Here is a 20,552-nt window from a genome sequence, read left to right on the forward strand (position 1 = left end):
TCTAGTTCTTTTGAAAGTTTTAGGTGTTTGCTGTCACTGTTGTGTGAGCTGTAAGAGAACTTTGAGTTCACTCTGGAGCATCTCCTCAAGACACACTATCAACATAGACAAGGATGTAGTGGTTTTAATCCTGTAGACAATGATGCTATTGAGGCTATGGCCTAGGATTCTCAAAACACAGATGTTGAGAATCCCCAGTAATTTTTATATTGGAGGGAAGTAAACAAAAACAATTGCATGTCCCTCTTGAAAGAAAAAACAGGAAAATCATTAGTTAAGGCAGTATCAACATCCAGACTAACCTTGTTGCGCAAATTTTCCATGCAGTCATCATAGTACTTAAGGGCCCTTGCTAATTCCCTTTTACTTCCAAGATACTGTCAAACTTACATTTATTACATGTGAAGCCAGAACTTCCAGAGGCTAACAATAATGCAGGAAGGACAGACTCCCTGTAGCTAGAACAGTCATTCGCTAATAATAATGATTAAAATTTTAAACACTATCTCTTGCAACCAATATTTTAGAACAGTATTTTAATTGGTTGAGTCTGTGGGCAAAATTATTGCTACATCTGTAAAATAATCCTCACCTTGCTGCTGAAGTAGAGTCAAGACAACTTGATTGCCGATTTTTCATGGGATCTATGATACAGTTTGAGATCCCTCAGTCTGTGTGTCTGGATTAAAATTACTGGCTTCTCATTGTATGGGTATTTATTCCTCCTTCCACTTCAGCTGGACGCTGCTACTTTCCAGAGCTGCTGTGTGCTTAAAAGAATTGTCATGTCTCAGCTAAAATGGAAAATAATTGTTCATCTGAGGCAAAGAGGTGGGTACTAACTTATTCCAGACTTGAAAAAATCTCTCCCCCAGCTCTCACAGAGCTTGTCCTCAAAATCAGTAATCAGGAGTGACTGCTCTTTGGAAGATCAGAGCTTCCAATGTATCGTGCTGGGCTTCTATTTTACTAGGGGATGAAATGACTAACAATGCTACTAGGGATTACTGATGCAAGAGGTCAAGTGTGTTATAATTTTCCCAGAATCCACTGACGGTGTTCTTTTCATTCAAAAATGTGATCTTCATATTCTCCTCCTGCTGTTAAATGAGAAAAAGGAATCTAATAGGACTCAGATCCTATGAAAAAGAAATCCTGTGACCAAGGAGTGTGAGAAAAACCTGAAGGGCCACCTGTGTGGGTGGATTTCAAGGACAGATTTAAGTCATAAGGAATGCCTATACAACCTTTACTGCAAACACAAATCTGAAACAATATCTCTAGTTTGTTACCATTATCAGAGAACAAAGACCATTTTCAGTGATTTCTCTCTCTTCATTTCCCTCCATCACAGCAAAGATAAGGATTTTGCTACTGAAACAAGTTATGGAGTTAGGATTTCACCAGACCATGACAGAGTAGTTATGAAGTCTTACACCCGTGATCTGAATCTTGGCTGTATCATACCTTGCAGAAGTGGCATGATACATGGTATTTGGTTGCGGTGCTGACCTTTGTCTTACGAAAGCTCATCTAAACGCTCCTAAAGAAGAGATGACCTGAAATGGGGATTCTGCCTTGTAAAGGATGACTAAACACATTCAACAGATGAATAATCAAGACCCACCATAAGATAAAATGAAAGAACTTTACATAGCCTGGATGGCATATTATAATTGAAAACTAGACGGAGAGGAAAATCGTTAAAGAAAACAACTCCTATATAGCCTTCATTAATACAGTCATGCTGGAGTTGTGACACTGGATGTCCTTATATAAGCAGCAGCAACAATGATACTTTCTTGCTAAAAAATCAGAGCTGAAGTCTTGTCCTGTGATAAATGGAGGAGCAAATGTAAACTCGAGAGACCCAGTGTCTCTGTTATTCCAGCCTATGAAGACAAATCCAGATGACTCATGCAAGCAGCCTGCAGTCACAGAAGAACGGATCCAAACTGGTCCTCCACACCTCATGAAGCTGGGGCCCACAACGTGTAGGCAATACTGGCCATGCTGCATTCCTCGCATGCTGCTTTTCCTTCCCAGTCCAAGCACCAAATGCCGCTGGGCAGTGTTTCCCAGCAGCGGGGATGAAGATGTAGGGGTTTTTCTCTGTCCAGATTCTTCTGTGCACTTCATGCTTCATGAAGTATTCCTACCATATGGGGAGATGTCTGCTTACTTCTCATGGGCTTCAGGATTGTTATGGGCATATATAAGACACCCCTGCTTGAGCCCTAGCTCTGTTTCACATTCTCTGGTTACCATTGCAATAGGAATCTCAGATAGCAACTTTATTACCCAGCTAGTCTGTGCTCCAGAGACAAGAGGATGGTCACAGCACATGGAGCTCACTACAGTTGTTGGAACAAGCTGAGAACTCATGGTGTTCTACCAAATGTCAGTCACATACAATGTCTTCCCATGCTCAGAGAAAATACCACAAGGACAGCCAAAAAAACGTCCCCTAAAAATGTCAGGCAAATCAAAGCAGAAAGTATGTGTCACAAGTGCCATTTTATATTCTTTGTGGCCTTCTAAAGCAATAGTATCTGCTAAGCAAGCAACTTATGCATCACCCCAGAGGGAAATGGGAAGCCAGGTTAGGTGTCTGCTGATTCTTGGCTGATCTACACAGAAGTTATTCAACAGCAATTCTGTAAACATCCCTCTTCCAGAACAGGTGTGCCCTATTTTCCTCTTTAATTAAAACTCACAGTGTTAAACTAAACCGGAACAGCTCACCCTTATTCTGGAAATTAGTCATGAAATTAGTCAGGAATAGCTCCTCCTGAACAACATGTATAAACAAGCCCATAACAATATTTATGTTGTCTGGAATGGTGGAGGACACCTTCACAGATGTAAATCACTTTCCAATCCTCTAACAAACATGAAGAAAGAGTTGCTGTCTTCCAGCTGGGGGTGGTGAACACTGCTCGTCCATGTTTGGCCGTTCCGTTCGTCCTTGCAGGCCCATTTGAGGGGACGGTGGTGCCCCAGCATTGAGGCCGAGCCAGCCCATGCTCCGGGTTGGCGTGTGCCAGGTGCGCTGGGCAAGACGCACAGCTAGGGGCGATGGATGTATTTTTCCTTTATCCGAGGGGACGGATCAGCAATCCCCCGGCTCAAGGATGCCATTTAAGAAGACTCCCCGCTCGCCCAGGTCAGACCCGGCTGCGCCCGTGCCGGTACCTCCGTGTCACCTCTCCGGGGACGCCCCAGCTCGGAGTGGGCACCCCGCGGGGCAGGCGCTTGGAGCGGCCGGCGCTCCGCACCCGCGCGGGGTGGCCGGACACGCAGGCACGGCCGCCGGGCGCGGTTCCCGGCGCGCAGCCGCCGCCCCTGTGAGCGGCAGGTAGCAGCCTCCCTCCCGCGGCCACACGCGGGCCGGGCCGGGCCGGGCCGGGCCGTGCGGACGCTCGGCGGGGGCTGCGCGGCCCCGGCGCTCGGCGCGGCGCGGGCGGGCGCACCTGGGCGGCGCGGCGCGGGCGGGGCGGGGCCGCTGGCAGTGAGTGGCAGCGCAGCGCGGGCCAATGGCGGCGCCCGGGAGCGGGAGCCGGGCGGGCGGGGCCGGGCGGCGCGCGGGGGCTGCGCGGCGGAGCGTGTGCAGCGGCGCGCGGGGCCGCGGCCGGTGTCGGTGCGAGCCGGGAAGAGACCCTGCGGGGGGCGGCGGGGAAGACACGGATCCGGATCCCGATCCAGTGCGGCGGCCGTGGTGGTGGCGGCGGCGGCGGGAGGAGCCGGAGCGGCGCTCCGTGGAGGAAGGAAGCGCAGGGCTGGCCGCTGCGTGTGCAACCTGGCTGTTCCTGCTGCCCGCGTCCACTCGCGGCTTTTCCTGCCGGCGCTGCCTGACAGCCGCCCGCCGCGGGTGTTGTCGCCGGGGTCTTTGGCGGGGGGGGGAAGAGCGAGCAGTCCTGCACAGCCCGGAGGCGTGACTGAAAGCGAGCAATAATTAACTGGAGGAGGACGGGGGTGGAGGAAGACGAAGGAGGAAGGCACCGCGCGGCAGAGCCCAGCCGAGCCAGCAAGCGGCGGCGGGACGCGGCAACTTCGGCCGCAGCGGAGGAGCCGGAGCCGTGACCGCAGCGGCCGCCGCCGCCTTAGCCCGCGCCTGCCCTGCCCGAGGGGGGAGAGCCTCGCCGCCTCCCCGGCCGCCGGACATGTCGGAGCATAAGGCCGTTGATCCCAAGTTATCGACGACGGACAGGGTGGTGAAAGGTGGGTGCTGCGCCCCCGCCGCCCTTTCGGCTGGGTCCTCCCGCCGGGCCCCCTGCTGGGGTCGCGTCCGTCCCCCCTTCCCCGCCCCGGGCAGGTACCGCGGGGCTGCCGGCGGCGCGGCAGCTGGGAGGGATGGGCTCGGCCCGGGGGCTTGCGCCGGGCCCCAGTGGAGGGTTTGCGGCTTCCCTCGCCTGCCTGCCCGGCGCTACATTGCAGCATTTCCCCCCCTTCCTCCCCCCGCCGCCTCCCCCCCTCCGCCTTGAAGGCGCTGCACAGGGCTGGCGTGAGAGAGAGGGGGAGCCCCAGCTTCCTCCCCCGCCTAGGTGCCTGGGGGAGAGGAGGGCAGGGCTCGGCCACCCTCCCCCAGCCCGCTTGCTCCTCTGGGCATCCCCCATTCCTCCTTCTCCTCCGGACCGCGCTCCCCGGAGCCCCCCCCGCCGCAGGCTGCGCCGCCGCCGCTTGTCACTGCCGTTCTGCTCCCCGCATGCAGCAAGGATGCCTGGAAACCTCCCCGCGCCAGCAGCCGGGGCTCCGCTCCCACACCGCGCGCCGCTGCTGGGGGACCGGTTGCGCCGCCCGGCTCCCCCGTGCCCCGCTCCCGCAGGGCCGCCCCCGCGGCACCCGCGGCGGGGATGCCGGGCGAGGGGGAGCGCGCCGTGGGCGCGGGCCGCGGGCGTTGTGGGAGGCGGCGAAGGCTGCTTCCTCCTCCTTCTTCTCCTCCTCCTCCATCGCCGTCTCTTGCTGACGGCCCGGCCTGCTAGGATGTGAAGTTATCCAGCGGGCGTTCCGTGGCCGTGCTCCCGCGTGTGCGTGCAAATGTGCGTGGGGGTCCTCGGCACAAACACGTATGGGCTCCATGATTTTTTTCTCTGTTTCGGAGGCACGCCTGTGCTGCCAGCCTCGGCCGTATAAACAAATTAGAGTTTGCCTTAACAACACGTTGTACCCCGCAGTACAGAGCAAGGTTTTATTTACTGGGGTGATGCCTGATGTAAATTGCACATGTGCATTTCTCGGTGTGTAGGAAGTGCACGTGTATTTAGTGGTCTGGGTTTTTTGTTTGTTTGTTTTTTGTTTGTTTCTTTCCTTCGGCACTGGGCACACAGCCAAGTGTACCCAGCTCTGGTATATTTCACCCAGTTACATTGTAACCCGTATGCTACGGTGTACAGCACAGATCCTAGGTGCAGCATGCCTGTGTCCAGAGCCTGGGAAGCTAGAAATGGAAATGGCCTTGAAATGCGTACCCTTCTGTATTTACTTAAGTGTATGCCAGAATGAAACACTCAGTGTAAATATTATTTGGGAAGATGTGTTATAGTTTTGCGTTTGTATTTACCTTCTTATGCCTTTCCCCCTCTTACTTCATTTTATGCCTCTCCAATGGAAATTGTAGATAGTCAGATAGTGTAAGAAACATAATTGCAAGAAGTTTTGGAAAATCACTTGAAAATTCACCTTTACCTTGTAATACCTAGAATATTTACAATTTAAGTTTGTCAGTTACATCACACTAAGAGTAGGCTTTAAAGCCTGTGTTAAGCTCATACTTGTCTCCTGTAGAAACAGCAAATGGACATCCTATTAGAACTTTCTGATTTTCAGGTGTCTCATTTTCTTTCTTAATTTCCTTTATCTGCTTGGTCTGATCTTTGCTGTGGTAGAACTTCCTTTGGCTTAAGACAGTGTTTGTCATGAAGAGGAATTATTTCAGTATTTACAAAACCTTCAGTGCTTTCAGCTCATCTAAATGTGATTTGTCAGGAATCACTCTTTGCATTTTTTATACATGTAAATGTCTCAAACGTCTAAACCCACTATTTCTAAGAAAACTTAGCAGTGTGTTTAGTTAAATACTTTTATAATGCAACTCAGGGAGAAGTCAACTTGGTTAAACTGAGCTCAAGGATTGAGCAAGAAGAACATAGATACTGCTTGGGTGTCCATTGCCCCTGCTAACTGTTTGTCTCATAATGTCAGTGTTCTAGTGTAGATGTGAAGATCTGCTTAACTGGTTGAGGCCTCTATTAAATATTGAAATCCTTTTAAGGTCTTAAAATAGCATCTGAAGAGTGTAGTACACAGTAAACTGTTAATAGGATTATTCTTTGCTGCATCATAGGCACTTCTCACTGCCTTCGTATGGACATTAAGGAAATCAAGAAAACAACTGGTGGTAATAAAGGAAAGATCACTTTGTTGTTTCTGTCATATAGGATGTGATTTGTACCCTCTTGAGATGAACAACTGAAATGGGCTTGCAATGTTAAATTAATGAAGAATAATTAAATAAAAAGGTACATTGTGAGCACCTATATAAGTTGTTGAAATCTTGTTACCTTAGAGAGAAAAAGCAGATATTCTAACACTGGTAAGGTGTAACCTGAGATAGAAAGTTAAATTCTTTTAAGTAATAATATAATATAAAACCTTGCTTGAAAAGGAAATGCCTTTAACGTGCATGTCGTCTCTGGGTTAAATTTTTTCCTCTGCTTGCCTGTGTGGGATTTTTGATTTGATTTTATTATGTTTTGTTGATTTTTTTTTAACTCTCTATATTGCTGATGTGTGAGAGATGTTTCCTTCTAACAGTAACTCTGAGCTGGCTGGTGAAAAATCCTGGCTTGGCACTGTTACGTAACAGTGGGACGGGCTTGGGGGGATTACAGTTCCAGCAGCTTTGTGTAAATTGTGTGTGGCTGAGAGCTGCTTCTTCAGGGGGTTGCTGTGGGTTTGGTTTTGTTTTTTGCTTCTTGTGCTTAAAAAGCTCAAATATATGGAGAAGTGGAGTGTTTCCATAGGCGGGGATTTCATCTCACACTCATTTTGCTTTGCTTTGCTTTTTGAATTTTCTGAACTGTACTTCAACTGATTTGACTCAAAAATAAAACATGCTTTTGGGATGAGGGGAAGAAGGCTCAGGAGCCCCTAATGTTTTTAACGTCCTGGTCTTCTGGCTTTGTTATGCAGATCTTACACTGTCCTACCATGAGCAGTGTAAAGATGAAATTCAAGCTTGTGTGTAATGTTAAGTTTCCAGAAGCAAATTAACTCCTGTTAAAGTTGACAAAACCATCTATTTTGTTGAGTTAAAGGAAAAAGTAAAATTAATCCAGAGAATGCAGTTATGGTTTGAGGGGTACTTTCAATTTACTCTGGTGCTCTCCTTGATTTGGTATGTATGTTGTGATGCAAATTACGCGGTTCATCTTTACTCTCTGGATTTTGTGATGCTGTAGAGGAGCAACACTTTGGTCTGTCGACTGCAAATGTGATAAACTCTATGTTCAGGTGCATTCAGAGGTTTGTTGGGATCAAGGCTCAGGACAGCATACTGTTGTTGTGGGAGGTGATGATTAATTAATTGAAATTCCTTGCCTTTTTGTTAGTGGTATGCAGTAGTGCGTAGCTTTCACTTGAACAGAGCTATCTTAAAAGTTCGTGCCCTTCTTCAGAACTGAGGAAGCTATTTCTTATCCATGCTGCTTCTGACTCTTGAGACTTGCCAGCCAGCCAGAGTGTGGGCTTGGTTGTTCTTGTGAATGTAGGAATCTTTGTCGAGGAAAAACTGGGCTGAGGATAGTAGTTCATTCCACATGGCTCAGCTGCCTGATGTCAACAGCTTTTGCTCACTAGTGACATTAGCAAGATTTGAACCCCACCCATTGGGAAGGAAAAGCCGTGTACCATGTTACTTGACCTCCTCAACGTATTTAGTCTTACATTAGTGCCTCTGAGGAATACTGCATTAAAGCATAGTAATCCTAAATAAAAGCTTTGAAAGTCAACTGGAGTAGTCCTACAAAAAAGTGAAGTCAGAATTTCTTGGAAATCTTGCAGTTAGTTAGGTACAATAATTGTTTTGATTTTTTTCTGGGCACGTCAGATGGTTGTATGCTTTTGTGTGTTTTTTTTTTCTTTTGGTGCTTTTTTCTTGGAAGTGGAGTTTTAATGAAATAATTCTGTCTCAGCTGTTTAGAAGGGCTGTAGTCATGGCTTATGATCCTTGGTGTTGGCAGTCTCCTTTCCTCCTGTGTGTTGCAAGGGGAGGTTTACATGGTTATGTCAGCGATTGACAGCACACAATAAAACGAGATACCACTCTCTGCTGTCTCTGAATTTCAAACTGTGTCATTGTTAATGCTCTCCTAAAGTGCAGGCTGACAGTTGTTTGTAATATAATATGAGTGCCAGCTCACGATCGATATGTTGCCATCAGTGTTAATTTCAGATTTGTGAGAGGTAAAATTGCTGTCAATAATGCAAACTCTAAACTTCATTGCTAATTCCCATTAGTTCAGGGAGACTTCTGTGTATTCACCAAACGCTTGTGCTCCAGGCTGGAATCCAGCATGGGTGAATTTCAGAAACCTGCCTCTGTCTTTGTCTGAATTGAGTTCAATTTTTCCAGCATAGATGTGTCCTGCAAGTGCTTCACTGGTTTTTGAGCAATTGTGTTGACCTGAATGTCTATAATGTTGGTGGATTTGGTATATATTTTGGTGTAAATTTGAGTATTGATTGTTTATGACAAGGACAAGGGTTACTTAAATAGTTATGACTGTGTAGTACAGTAGAGTAAAGGATGATATGCCTCTCTTTTGAGGATGCTGAAAATGGTGTCTACCTGATCCGTATGAGGAAAAGGAAGGAATTGCTTTGTAGCTGTTTCTATTGGCATAGGAAAGCTGACTTGAGTCTAGTTTTAATTAATTTATTGTTATAGTACTTAGGAATATGCTGTTTGCTCCGAGGAAGACTGCATCTGAGTTCAAGGTGTATCATTAACTAGGGAATCCACCCACGGCTATGCCAGAAAGGTGGCACTGGTACAGCTGGGGATTGATTATCTTCTCTTCCCTACCCACTTTTACCTTCATTTGAAGGAGCAGGTGTATATCCACCTCAGGTTTTGTAACTCCCTTGTTGTAAATCTCCTGTTACCTTTATGAGGCAAACTGTGTGAGGGGCACCTAAGAGCTTCTCACCTAAGAAAACATTTGAATATACTTGGAGAGATATAATGGTTGTTTCGGAAAGAAAACAAGGTTGCTGTGTTTTGCTTTTTTATGTATAGAACTGATTTGTTCTTACCTCATCTTAAAACTAAGTTAACGCTTGTAAAACCAGTAGATTTTATCAACTGGATTACACTTAGGTGTTGTAGTCTTTGTATGTTTTACATTGTGTAAACCTGTGTGTGTATGTGGTACTTGTGTAATGCTTGTGAGGGATTATGAATGTGGTGCTGAGAAACTGAAACAAAACCAAAGTACAGTCTTTGATGACTATGTATAATAAAGCTGGTGATTTGTTTTGATTTATGAACTCACTGAGCCTCTTAGTCGTTAAGATCATTTTGTAAATAAGCCCTTTAGTTAAACAAGTTCTTTGCTGTATAGGGGGAAAATTGTGCACATGCTGAAGGGTGCCTTTCTTACAGAGTTATTGCTGCAGTGCATAGGTGGGAGGCTTTTCTCATGCTCTGTATGATTAGAATGTCTTGCTGAGTGTGCTGAGTCGTAGGACTGATACAAAGTGAGGCACAAAATTGCCTTGTTTGTGTGTTAAGAACCTTTTGTATGCTTCTGAATTCCATGTCGGCTAAAGCTGCCTTCTGTTGCCTGCTCTTTTTGACTGAGCCTCGCTAGGGAGCTGGTGCTTTTAATACCACCGTTGGTGATCTTGAAAGAGGAGTACATACTGGATGATATCAGCATTTAACTTAATTGGAAAATATGAGCCAGTTGAGGTCATTTTCTATAGGGGGATGTTGTGGAGAACAGTTGTTTTCTCTCTGCTATCCATAGCCAAATTGAAAGGTATTTACTTCCATCAAATGTATGCCACTTAGAGATGATAGTTGTTGCATGGATATGCTTGCATTTCAGTGCAGGTTGTGGCAGGAGATCACATACAAAATATATTTACCTTTGATTATATAACTTGACAAATGGAATTATCTTTTTGTAGTTCTAGGCTTCTAGAACTCAGCATAGTGTTTTCTGTCTGGTATTTCGAAAGGGATTTTCTGTCAAAAGTAATTTTAGGTAATATCAGTAAATAAGAACCTGTAACTTGGATATTCCCAACTTATCTTTCCTGTTTTTTTCTAGTTACTTCTGTTTTGCTGAGTGGCTCCTACTTAGAGTAGAAAAGCGCGGCTACAAGTTAAATTTGGTACACCATTTAAGTGTGAATAATAATTTATCTTAGGCTTTTCAGTGATGTTGAAGCAGTATATAGTGGGGATTAGTTTCTTTTTCATAGCTTCAAGGAATGTGGAGAAAAGTACTTCCTTAAGAGTATTTTAAGATGGAGAGATACTGCTTAACACTTACTGTAAGCATGGCATAAAAGAAGCCACAAGTTTCTGAAGTAAAAGCCACTTCAAATCATCTTCATGAAAAGGTGCCTTCTTATATTCTTTTGTATGTGGTTTCATGAATCAAATATATGCTATGATTTCACAGTGGTTCTTCAGCTGAACACTGAAATCATTTCCTCTTCTGATAATCATTTATCTTGGCTTTCCCCCATAAAAGATCATTTTATGTCTAGTCAGTAATGGTGGAAAGTATCATCCCAGTTTTGAAAACCATTATACTGCATGTGCAGCCTAAGTATGCGTGTTCACCTAAGTGTGTGGCTCACTGAGTGGTCTGCCACTTGAGTTGTAGATTGAGATGTATAATTGCTGGAGGTGGTACTCCAGATACATACTTACTGTTTTGCTATAGTTACTGAATAAAGGGAGAGACCAGAGATCATATGTGGAAAACCAGGAAGACGATAAGTGCCACGATGGAAAATCATTCTTTTAGAGGTAGAAGTCTGAACTAATTCCTACCCTATTTACTCTTCTCCCAGAAAGCTGCTGCTGTTGAGATAATACCTCCAGAGTAGAACCTCCTTGACAGTCATCCACTTGTGTTTTAAACTGACTGATATCTCTATTTATAAGAGATCTTAGGCATGGTAGCGTTGATAGAGCAACATTGCTGTATGAGGAGAACATGACTGTCTTATTTATGATTGATTTAGGATGTCAGCATCACTTCCAGCAAATTTCCAGATAACACCATTTATGTTTGGAACTGGAGAGGAAGAGAAGCAGAGTGGAAAGGCACCATGCATTAGCAATGGTGGTTTGAAGTAGAAGTTATTTCTTGTGTGTCTGGGCATGCATGTGTCTAAGGTGTAGATGGAATCCTTTGACTTTAGGGTGTATTCAGCCAGTTTTTGAAAACATTTAATTTGAAAATTGTCTATCATTTGGACTTCTTTCTACTTGTAATTAAAAGCTGTGCTCAACTTCTGTTGCAGCTCCTTTTTCTTCTCAGCAATTTGGTGTTATAATGCTTTTCCCTTCTCATGCCAAGTGCCCTTTTTTTCCCCTGTCTATTCCTGTCCTGTGTTTCTGCAAACTCTTTCCCTATTGCTCTTATGCTTATTTGCTTATTGCTAAATATGATGAGCAGCCTAAGGGCTGCCTGGTAGATTTGGGTGATTTGGGTGCATGTATTTAATGGAGGAGGTTCTGTATCTTTCCTTTTGGTGCATCTGTAGGTGCCTGGGGAAGTATATTCTGCCTCTTTCCAGACTTCTGTTGTAACTCTGCCGCCAGTTGCTGACTGTAGCTTTCTTTTCAGTGAATAGCTCCACTGTCAGTGTGCTGCTCAAGCACTACCCAGCTTGTCACAGAAGGATGTCTCTATTCTGCAGTTCAGTTGCTGCTTGCCGGTTTCTTAGCAGTTTATGTTGAACACTCATAGTGTGACTGTTAGTTTCAACTTGTGTAGTTTGCAAAAATAGCATGGACAGCGTGTTCTTGGTTAACTTGGAAGGGAGGTGCTATGGGCCCTTGTGCTTTGGTACTTTTATAATCAGACATGGAAGTTAGTTAGCAATGAAAGGTAAGACTTGGTGAAGTTGGTAATACTGAGAAGAATCCTAAGGTTCACCAGAGATGAGTGAATTTTAAAATCCCCACCCTAAACTTTAGGTGTAGAAGGTGCAAAACCTAATCTGTATGGAGGCTGTACCACACCTTTGTAGAAAAGAAAGGGAAAAACCATGCTAAAAAAGTATTCTATAAAATCTTTGAAAAAAGGAGCAGCTATTTTTTCATCTTTTGGATAGGCATATCTGGGTTAATAAAATCAAGCTTTCAAAATTAGAAAGTGCTGTAATGTGATTAAACATGTACTGAGGGAGACAGATATCGGTATAACAGTATTCTACCCTATATTCTTTCCTCCATCCCATCTTCTAGAGTCATTCAGCTTGGGCATTTTATTGCATTGGATTGCTGTTGGCCAGAATCCTTTGAATTATCTTGACTGTTGCACAATGTAGAGCTGATGGAAGGAGAAAAAAAAACCCCAAAATTGCTATGGAGTGAGTTCTGCTGCAGTGTTTGTCTAATACTTCCTAATTGCACAGACTTGATCTTTCTGCACAGTGTTGCCATAAGAAAGGAAATGCACTTTGAACTTCTGATTGGAATGGTGAAAATAACATGTGTTAATAATGGCTTATGCAGATGTGATGCTACAGAGAATCTTGTAACAATCACTCTGGGCATTATTCAATAGGCTTAATTAATAGAATTCAAACTACAGAGTTTTGGCCCCATGTAGTGTGTGATTAGATTTTTATTTTTAATTTAGACTTGTGAGTGTCTTTGAAGGTAGGGTGTATGATTTTACTTTTTATTATTTTATTAATTTGCTGATAGTGACAAATGAGTAACTGTGTGGCTGCATAAAGTTTCAGAGTTGTTCATGTTTTGAAGTAACCATCATTTGGAAGGAGATCCTTTGCAGACTAGATAGATGTCCCAAAGCGAGGAAAAGAGGCTCAGCTTCTAACTTATCTCTTGCTATGTCTGGTACACCTTTAGCAATTATTTTTTTCTTTGGATAAGGAAGCTTCATTGTCATAGGTTTTTTTGTTGCAGCTGTGTTTGTTACTTGTTACAATGAGTCCCAGGCTGGTGACACAAAAATGGGTTGAAGCAGTGTATTTTTAGTTGGTCTTCTTTCTAAAGTATTTGGAATTTCTCTGGCAGTGTTTTTGTGTCTTAAAGTGGAGAAAGTGGTAAATGAATTTTAGTTTTCTTCATGAATTACTGATTTTCTTGATAACTATAGGGAAGATAAAAAGTGCAGGATTGTGATTTCTTTCTGGCCTATAGCTCTACATGGATGATCTTGGAGGGGAAGAACCATGATTAGAGAGGAACCTGTACTCTCTCATTTTCATGTGAAATTACATGAAATCACTTGAAATAGTATTTTTCAGGTTCTGTGGAGACTGTGTAGGAAGACATGCTTTCCTCTAGCTTTTTCTCCATATGTCAAGGAGTAATGCTCCATTAGAGAGAGCTGTATCTGAAAATTCTTTCTGCATCTCTCTCTTCCTATATATGTGGGTTTTTCTATTTTAACCTTTTCTTTGCATTTGTGTACTTGAATCTTTATGAAAAAATCTGATTTGGTTCTTGTATAGTTCAGTCAACAAAACAATTGAAAACTTCTAGATAGTGACACCTACCCTATTCTTGGCTCCAGAGAAATGATGTTTCATTACCATCATCTTTGAACTTGACACTTTTAGTCAGCACACCTCTTTTCAACGACAACAAAAAAAATCCCAGGACTTATTCATTGAATCCTCTTTTTATAACTGGAAAAGACGATTTTGATAATTTAATACCTGTTATTTACCATGATTTTTTGAACAGTTTAATGTAATTTACAATTTGAATAAAGAACCATTCATACAAAATCCCTTCCTATCCCCCCAAAACACTCAACACCAGCCCGTGAACAGAAATTAAAAAATAAAATCAAACAGGATTTAAATAATTTCTTAGTCTTTTTTCCATGATGCTTGCCAAGTTTCAGTTTGATGTAGATTACAATGGTCATACTGTGTTACAATCTTTAAAAAAGTACAACTGGTCATTAGCTGCAATGACATGAACAGCTGTAGTATTTTATGGCAACAGCTGGGAACAATCTAGTTCTCTTCAATAACTTTCTTTTGTTGTTTCTTTCATGCCATTTTAAAAATGAGAAAGCAAGATTATTGTATTTGTTCTCTATTTTACACCAGGGATTTCTTCATAGGCAGTGGTGGCAATTACGTATCAAAATACGACATTGCTGTTTGTGACTTGGAACATTTCCCTCTGCAGGACCTGTTTCATAACCCGCTGAAATCTGTGGGAGTTGGAGTCTTTCATTAACTTGAGTAAACTGTGAATCAAGTTGTCATCTTAGGATTTCTTGTTTTGGCCATCCTTTTTCAGTGCATGATTTCTCTTTGGTTTAAACTACTTTGTTATATCTGATCTTTTACAGCATTAGCTCTTATTTTAAGAGTGAGCTAAGTGTCTTTCTTCTTTGCAGTGCTCGTTTACTAAGTGAGGGTTGTCTGTTTGTAGGTGGCTGGTTTGCCAAGAAAGTTTGCCTTGCTGTTGCTCTCTCTTCAGAATTGTAGTCTAAAATGTGTTCTGTGTCTGCATAAAGGTTGTTCTTTATTGTTGGAAAAACAAGTGGAAGACTTGTTTTGAAGAAGTTTTCTTCAGCAATGAACACATTTGGGTCACCTTAAATAAAGTCTGTTTAACTTATTTTTTGGATATAATAGAGTAACTTAAAATCACATGAGTAGTACTAAAGATGTACATGCCAGACAGATAGTGGGGGCATTATTGACTTTCCTGAGAAACCTGCTCTCCTGTGTCGCCCAAGTGGTGGTGCCTGTGATTACTAGAGGGAAGCCTACTGGCATAACGTCATGTATTAGTACAACAGATGGAGAATTTGGGAAGAAGAAATGAAGAGCACAGTGGGCAAGGGGGTATGTGTTCAGTGCAGTGGAATGTTACTAAGGGAATTTAAAACTAAGGTAGTTTAGAAATCCAAAGCAGAGAGCTGTTTTGGTGCTGCTTTTCCTCACTAGCCCTGTTGGCTCAGGTGAGTATCCTGGAGGTGCTTGTGCAGCAGGGCAGGGAGCTGGGTGGTAGCTTCAGGGGAACTCGACTCTCAACAAGCAGAGAACTGGCAAAGGCAGTTGGTGAAATTTTTAGTTAGTCCTATACTCCATGTATATAGTTTAGTCCTTAGTTTGGTTTGGATTGTCAGAGAATGAACTTTCTGCATATTTTTTAAAAAAAGTTTGCTGAGGTAAAGTGCTTATAGTTTCTGTTAACTGTAACAACTTTTAATTTGTGCTTGTTTTATCAGTAACAAGGAGGGGAATATGAATTTAGGATGCTGTGTTGGAGCATCCTGAGTTAAGGTTATTTTTGGTAGTTGGAGGAAAGAAGTGAACTCAAAAAAATCCCATACTTGTGCTAAAAAGGGGATGAACCTGCACTCATTTCAGTTAAGAGATCAGTTTCAGCTTCTGGGCTGTTGACTACCTCATCAGGTGTGGTTTGATTTGTTTTTGGGTTTTTTTGTTTGTTTGGGTTTTTTTGCTTGTTTTTTCCCTATGTTTATCATTTAATCTTGTGCTCTCTACTTCACTGGAGAAATAGTATATCTGTAATTTTTATGAGTGATGTGTCAAAGTACCTTTCTCAATGAAGAAGCACAAGCTCTGACAGCTTCACAGAAGCCCAGAGTAGTTAAGGCTGGGAGGGACTTCTGGAGATCATCTGGCCCAGCCCCAGCTCTCTCAGCCTTTCATCACAGGAGAGATGCCTTGGTCCCGTAAGTTGTATTTGCGGCACTTTGTTGGGCTCTTACTAATTGGTCCATATCTCACAGTTTCTGTGTGACATTTGAAAGTTAGTTTATACATACAGAGTGCTTGTACATTAGGGAATAGCATGCTTTAATCCTTCTAACAAGGATATTCCTTCCCTGGAGCTCTGCATCTCAGGTGACGCTTACCTTCCATGTAAATACCATTTGTTTACCACAGAGAAGATGAGGGATATCACTGTCATTAACACAAGCCTTAAATGCACGTGAATTTTCTGTACACTATTAACCTCACTTCTTGTATCCTATTGTAACAGACGATATTTTGCTGTAGGTTATTTGTATAACCTTGGCTAATCTCAGAAGTACTGCCTATCAGCAAGTAATCCTGCAGATATCTTTTTGGTTATAATGCAGTTGCTATGGCTTCTGAAAGTGTGTTAGACTCTTTGTCTTCACCCCTTGATTTATGGAGATAGAGGTTTTTATGGGTTGTCTTAGAGAATTTGCCAAGAGCCTTCTGGACTGCATAAGGAGAATTGTTGCCAGCAGGTTGATAGAGGTGAATCCTCTCCTCAGCACTGGTGAGGCTGTACCTGAAGTACTGGATTCAGTTCTGGTCTCCCAGTGTGAGAAAAAACATTGACATACTGGAGCAAGTTCCATGCTGGTGCACAGAGATGGCCCTGGGGCTACTGGGTCATCTTTCATTTGAGGAAATCCGAGAGAGCTGGGGACACTGAGTGTGGTGAAGACAAGGCTCAGAGGTGCCTTATCTGGGTGTATAAAAGCTGGTTGTAGGAAATGGAGAAAGGGCAGCCAAACTCTTGTCCGTAGTGCCCAGGGACAGGGCAAGAGGTAACAGGCACTAATTGACAGCTCTCACAGTGAGTTTCTGCTTTTCAGACGCTAGCACAGGTTGCCCGGAGATGTTGTGGAGTTCCATCCTTGGAGTCATTCAAAAGCCATCTTGATGACTCTTGATGGGCCCTGTGCAGCTGGCTCTGGCTGGCCCTGCTTGAGCACAGGTGTTGGTTGGAGCAGCTGACCAGCAGAAGTCCCCTTTCAACCTCAAACCTTCTGCGATCACCTTTTACTCAACTCTCTTAAATGGATAATTAAAACACTTGATCAATTCGGAGACCTTTTGACCAAGTACAGAAGAGAAAATCTCCCTTAAAAATGCAAAGTTATGTTTGCTAATAAGGTGTTCTACAGGAAGAATGCTTTGTGTGATTGAGGGTCCACCATATAGATAATTATCTTGGCATAGCAGCAAGATGTGTTGCATGGAGAAGATAAATATATATACATGTATGTATACGAGTTAATGCATCCATATGTAGCTCGAAGTGTTGTTGGCAAAATATTTGGATAGATCACTCCTGAGAAGTTTCAGAATCCCCCGAGCACGTGCAGCTGGAGTTTGGTGTAGCCTGAAAGCAGGACAGATAGTATGACCACTGTACTTCGCTTTGGGCAACTGTAAGAAAAAGAGAAAGAAAGCTTTTATATAAATCTTCCATAGTTATTGCCAGTGCTTCTAGTATGACCATCAGAAAGTCCATTTTCTAATTACTGGAAGGAAGTAGTTATCTTTCCCTAGTCCTTAGTTCATCTGATTCTTTCACAGTGGCATGACAGTTGAAATTGAGAGGGATGGCAATTGTCTTTCAGCTCTGACACTCTCTGGCCTATTTTTTCTTTGCTGCTTTCTCACGTTTGTTTCCTTATGAGGGTGAATGTTGCCCTTTAAACCTGACTAGGAAATATCTAAACCTTGCATGTGTAAAACTAAAATCAAACCTGAGATAAGGGAATCTCTTAGTGTGGGTAACAGAAAATGAAAATAAGCATCTGGAAAAGTTCGGAATATGACAAAATTGTGCTGACTGCTTCAGAAAAATTAGTAGAGCAGCCATACTAGAAGTTTTGAGCAAGTTCTGTAGGTGGCATCACCTTCATGGATAAGTAATCTAAATAATGGAGGTAATACTTTGTTTTGGAAGTGTAGTTTCCAGTGTGGCTCAGTTGATTTACTACATTTGAGGAAAAAGATAGATACTGTAATTTAGAGCATGAATTGCCTCGGTGTAATATAAATCAAAACAGTAATTTAAATACGGGGCAAACATCCCCATGAAAGAAGTCTAAATGCATTTACTGTCTTTGCAACACACTGAACAATAACTGGGGAGAGAGCTTGCTAGTGCCTTTAACTTAATTTTATAAGCTTTGATTTAATTATCTGTAATTAGAGAAATATAATTCTGGAGAACTTACTGGTTGCCTAAAGGTGAGTAATGTTAAAGATTTACCTCTAATACACTAAAAAAAAAAAGAAAAAAAAAAAGAGATAGAGATAGGTTTAACATAGATACCATGACCTGGAAAGATGTTCCTGGCAAGTAAACTCAGCAAAGGAGCTGAAGAGGTGCTTTGAATACATGTAAATGAAGAGCAGATGGGAAAGCCCAACAAGCTGCAGGTGCTGTTAGTAGCATGTGTTCGCTTACCTGAAGCATGAATGGCTATTCCAGGGATATCTGCCTAGTTGTACTGCAGGACATTTCTCTTGAAGTGGTTATGTTATCATCTCCTGATCAGCTACAGCCATGCAAAGAGACAGCTTTTTTAGCACAGTGGGCATCTCTCCTAGTTTTAAGTCACCAGAAGAAGTTGTTTTTATAGATTATGTTAATGAGAAGCTATTCGACTGTGGAGGAAAGGTTAATGTATAGCTATTAAAATATCTTTATTTCTGATGGAAGACACGTGGTGCTGGAATTTGTTGTTGGGAGTCTCGTGTATCCTGATGCCTCTTAAGGTGAACGAGATTAAAAGTGTGTGCCTTAATTTTATCCGAACAGATGATGCAAACTTCTTCTCATAAATAATTTTATCATCAAATGCTAACAAATTGCTATGGTTTCATAAGACTTCAGGCAAAAATGAAGTTTTAATATAAGAAAACTGGCAAAACTTAACCCTGGTTCTATCACGATTCTCAAAAAATAAAGTGCTGTGGGAGGGCAGTGGATTCTTACTGTGCTTTGACGCAGGGCCAGGATTTCAACTCCTTCCGTAAAGGTTCAGCAGAAACATATTTTGGCTTAAATAAATGCAGGTTTTATCTTTATTCAAAGATAACAAGTGGTGGCAGTAATAATACTTTTTCTAATGAGCAGAGCAGCTGAATCAATGGTGAGATTAGATTACCTGTCTAGCCAGAGAATGCTACAAAATCACAACTATATTTTAACTACAAAGTGAATTATTTTTGCTTGATTTTATGTTAATCCAGTGCCATGGATTATTGTGGTGTAAACAGTTTCTTTAAAGTGTTTTTTCCCTCCTGTGCATCAGTCTTCTACAAAAACTACCTTTTAAAAAATGACTAAAAGAGCATTTATAAATAATAATCTATAACCATGGGAATAACACATGGCAACTTTTTAACCGCTGAAGTCCTTGTTGAAAGCAGTGTGTTGGTGTTTTTTGTCCTTTTTGTTGATCCCCACCCGTCACCTTTTGGACATGCAAAAATCATATTTCTTGCTGAGTATCTGCTAAGCCTTATCAGGTGTATTCTAAGTAAGGTGAGTCTTCTGAAAGTTTCAGTGTAGTAGGACCTAGGAAGGAGCAGGCTGGGTTAGCTCTGAAATATTCTGTGTGGTAGGAAGCTGGGAAAGCAACAGGCTGAATTTATTACCAGTTCAGTATACAACAGTGGTCAGAAAGGATGGTGCATGAAGCTATGGAAAAATCACAAGAGGACTTTTGAATTACCTTTTGTTTTCTGTTTCAGCATCTATACATTTAAGTAATTCAAAGGAGAAAGGCGTATTAAGCTTCAGCAGTGAGAACTGCTGAGTACGATAATGAACCAGAGAAGATAGTTAGTTATTCATGATTGTGTATCTGCAACACTCTAGAAGTCTCTGTCGAAGGTCTAGTTTCTCTTCAAAGGAACCACCAGAACAAAAAAGGTCCATATAGGCAATGTGTTTGTACACAGTAGGACTGTAATATCCTGCAAACATCTTCCTGAGATCAGCAGGTGCTCCCAAACTTTGCTGTAGAACTGGAAATAGAAAAAGCCTGGATGTTTGCTATTGAATGGTAAGTACAAGGCATGCTGCTAGTTAGTTTCTGATAGAACAGCATCCCGTTTGTGTAAGTGTGCCTGTTTCTGGTTCACTGGCACTGCAGCAGGAGAGGAGTATGTGAACCACAAGCGCTCTATTAGGGAAAGGTGAGTGTTAAAAGCTTTCTTCTTGAAACCCCACCAATTTCCTCTGAAGCATTTAACTTCCCATTCAGATAGGGAAATAGGTGTGGGTAGTTGTGTTGCCAGGCAGATGTTGCAGAGGCAAAAGCATTAATACTTTTTGCTATGTACTGAAAAGATTCTAAAGCTTTAGAAGACTTTTTGCCTGTTTTCAATCCTGTAAGAGCCTTAAGTCACAGGTTACTAACTCTTATTCCTAAGTTAACCAAAATGAATGCCTTTTGATTATTAAAAAAAAAAAAATAGCCAAACCTAAGAAAAACAAACCCCTCTCCGCAAATCAACAAACACCTTAAAAAAATTTACGCGTCTGCATG

At 42.6% G+C, this 20,552-nt stretch overlaps 1 protein-coding gene across 1 annotated transcript in view; it reads left to right on the forward strand.

Moving 5' to 3' along the window:
* The first annotated feature begins 3,635 nt into the window (after positions 1 to 3,635).
* The window catches only part of PPP3CA (protein phosphatase 3 catalytic subunit alpha), a 174,210-nt gene continuing 157,293 nt past the window's right edge, over positions 3,636 to 20,552 (forward strand). Inside the window, exon 1 of the mRNA XM_066186309.1 lies at positions 3,636 to 4,221. Coding sequence (XP_066042406.1) covers positions 4,164 to 4,221 — 58 coding nt within the window. The 5' untranslated portion in view covers positions 3,636 to 4,163. The remainder of the gene's footprint in view (positions 4,222 to 20,552) is intronic.

This window comes from Chamaea fasciata, unplaced genomic scaffold, assembly GCF_029207755.1.
Source record: "Chamaea fasciata isolate MVZ Bird 193981 ecotype frontalis unplaced genomic scaffold, bChaFas1.0.hap1 SCAF_6, whole genome shotgun sequence".
In the NCBI taxonomy this organism is placed as follows: domain Eukaryota; kingdom Metazoa; phylum Chordata; class Aves; order Passeriformes; family Sylviidae; genus Chamaea; species Chamaea fasciata.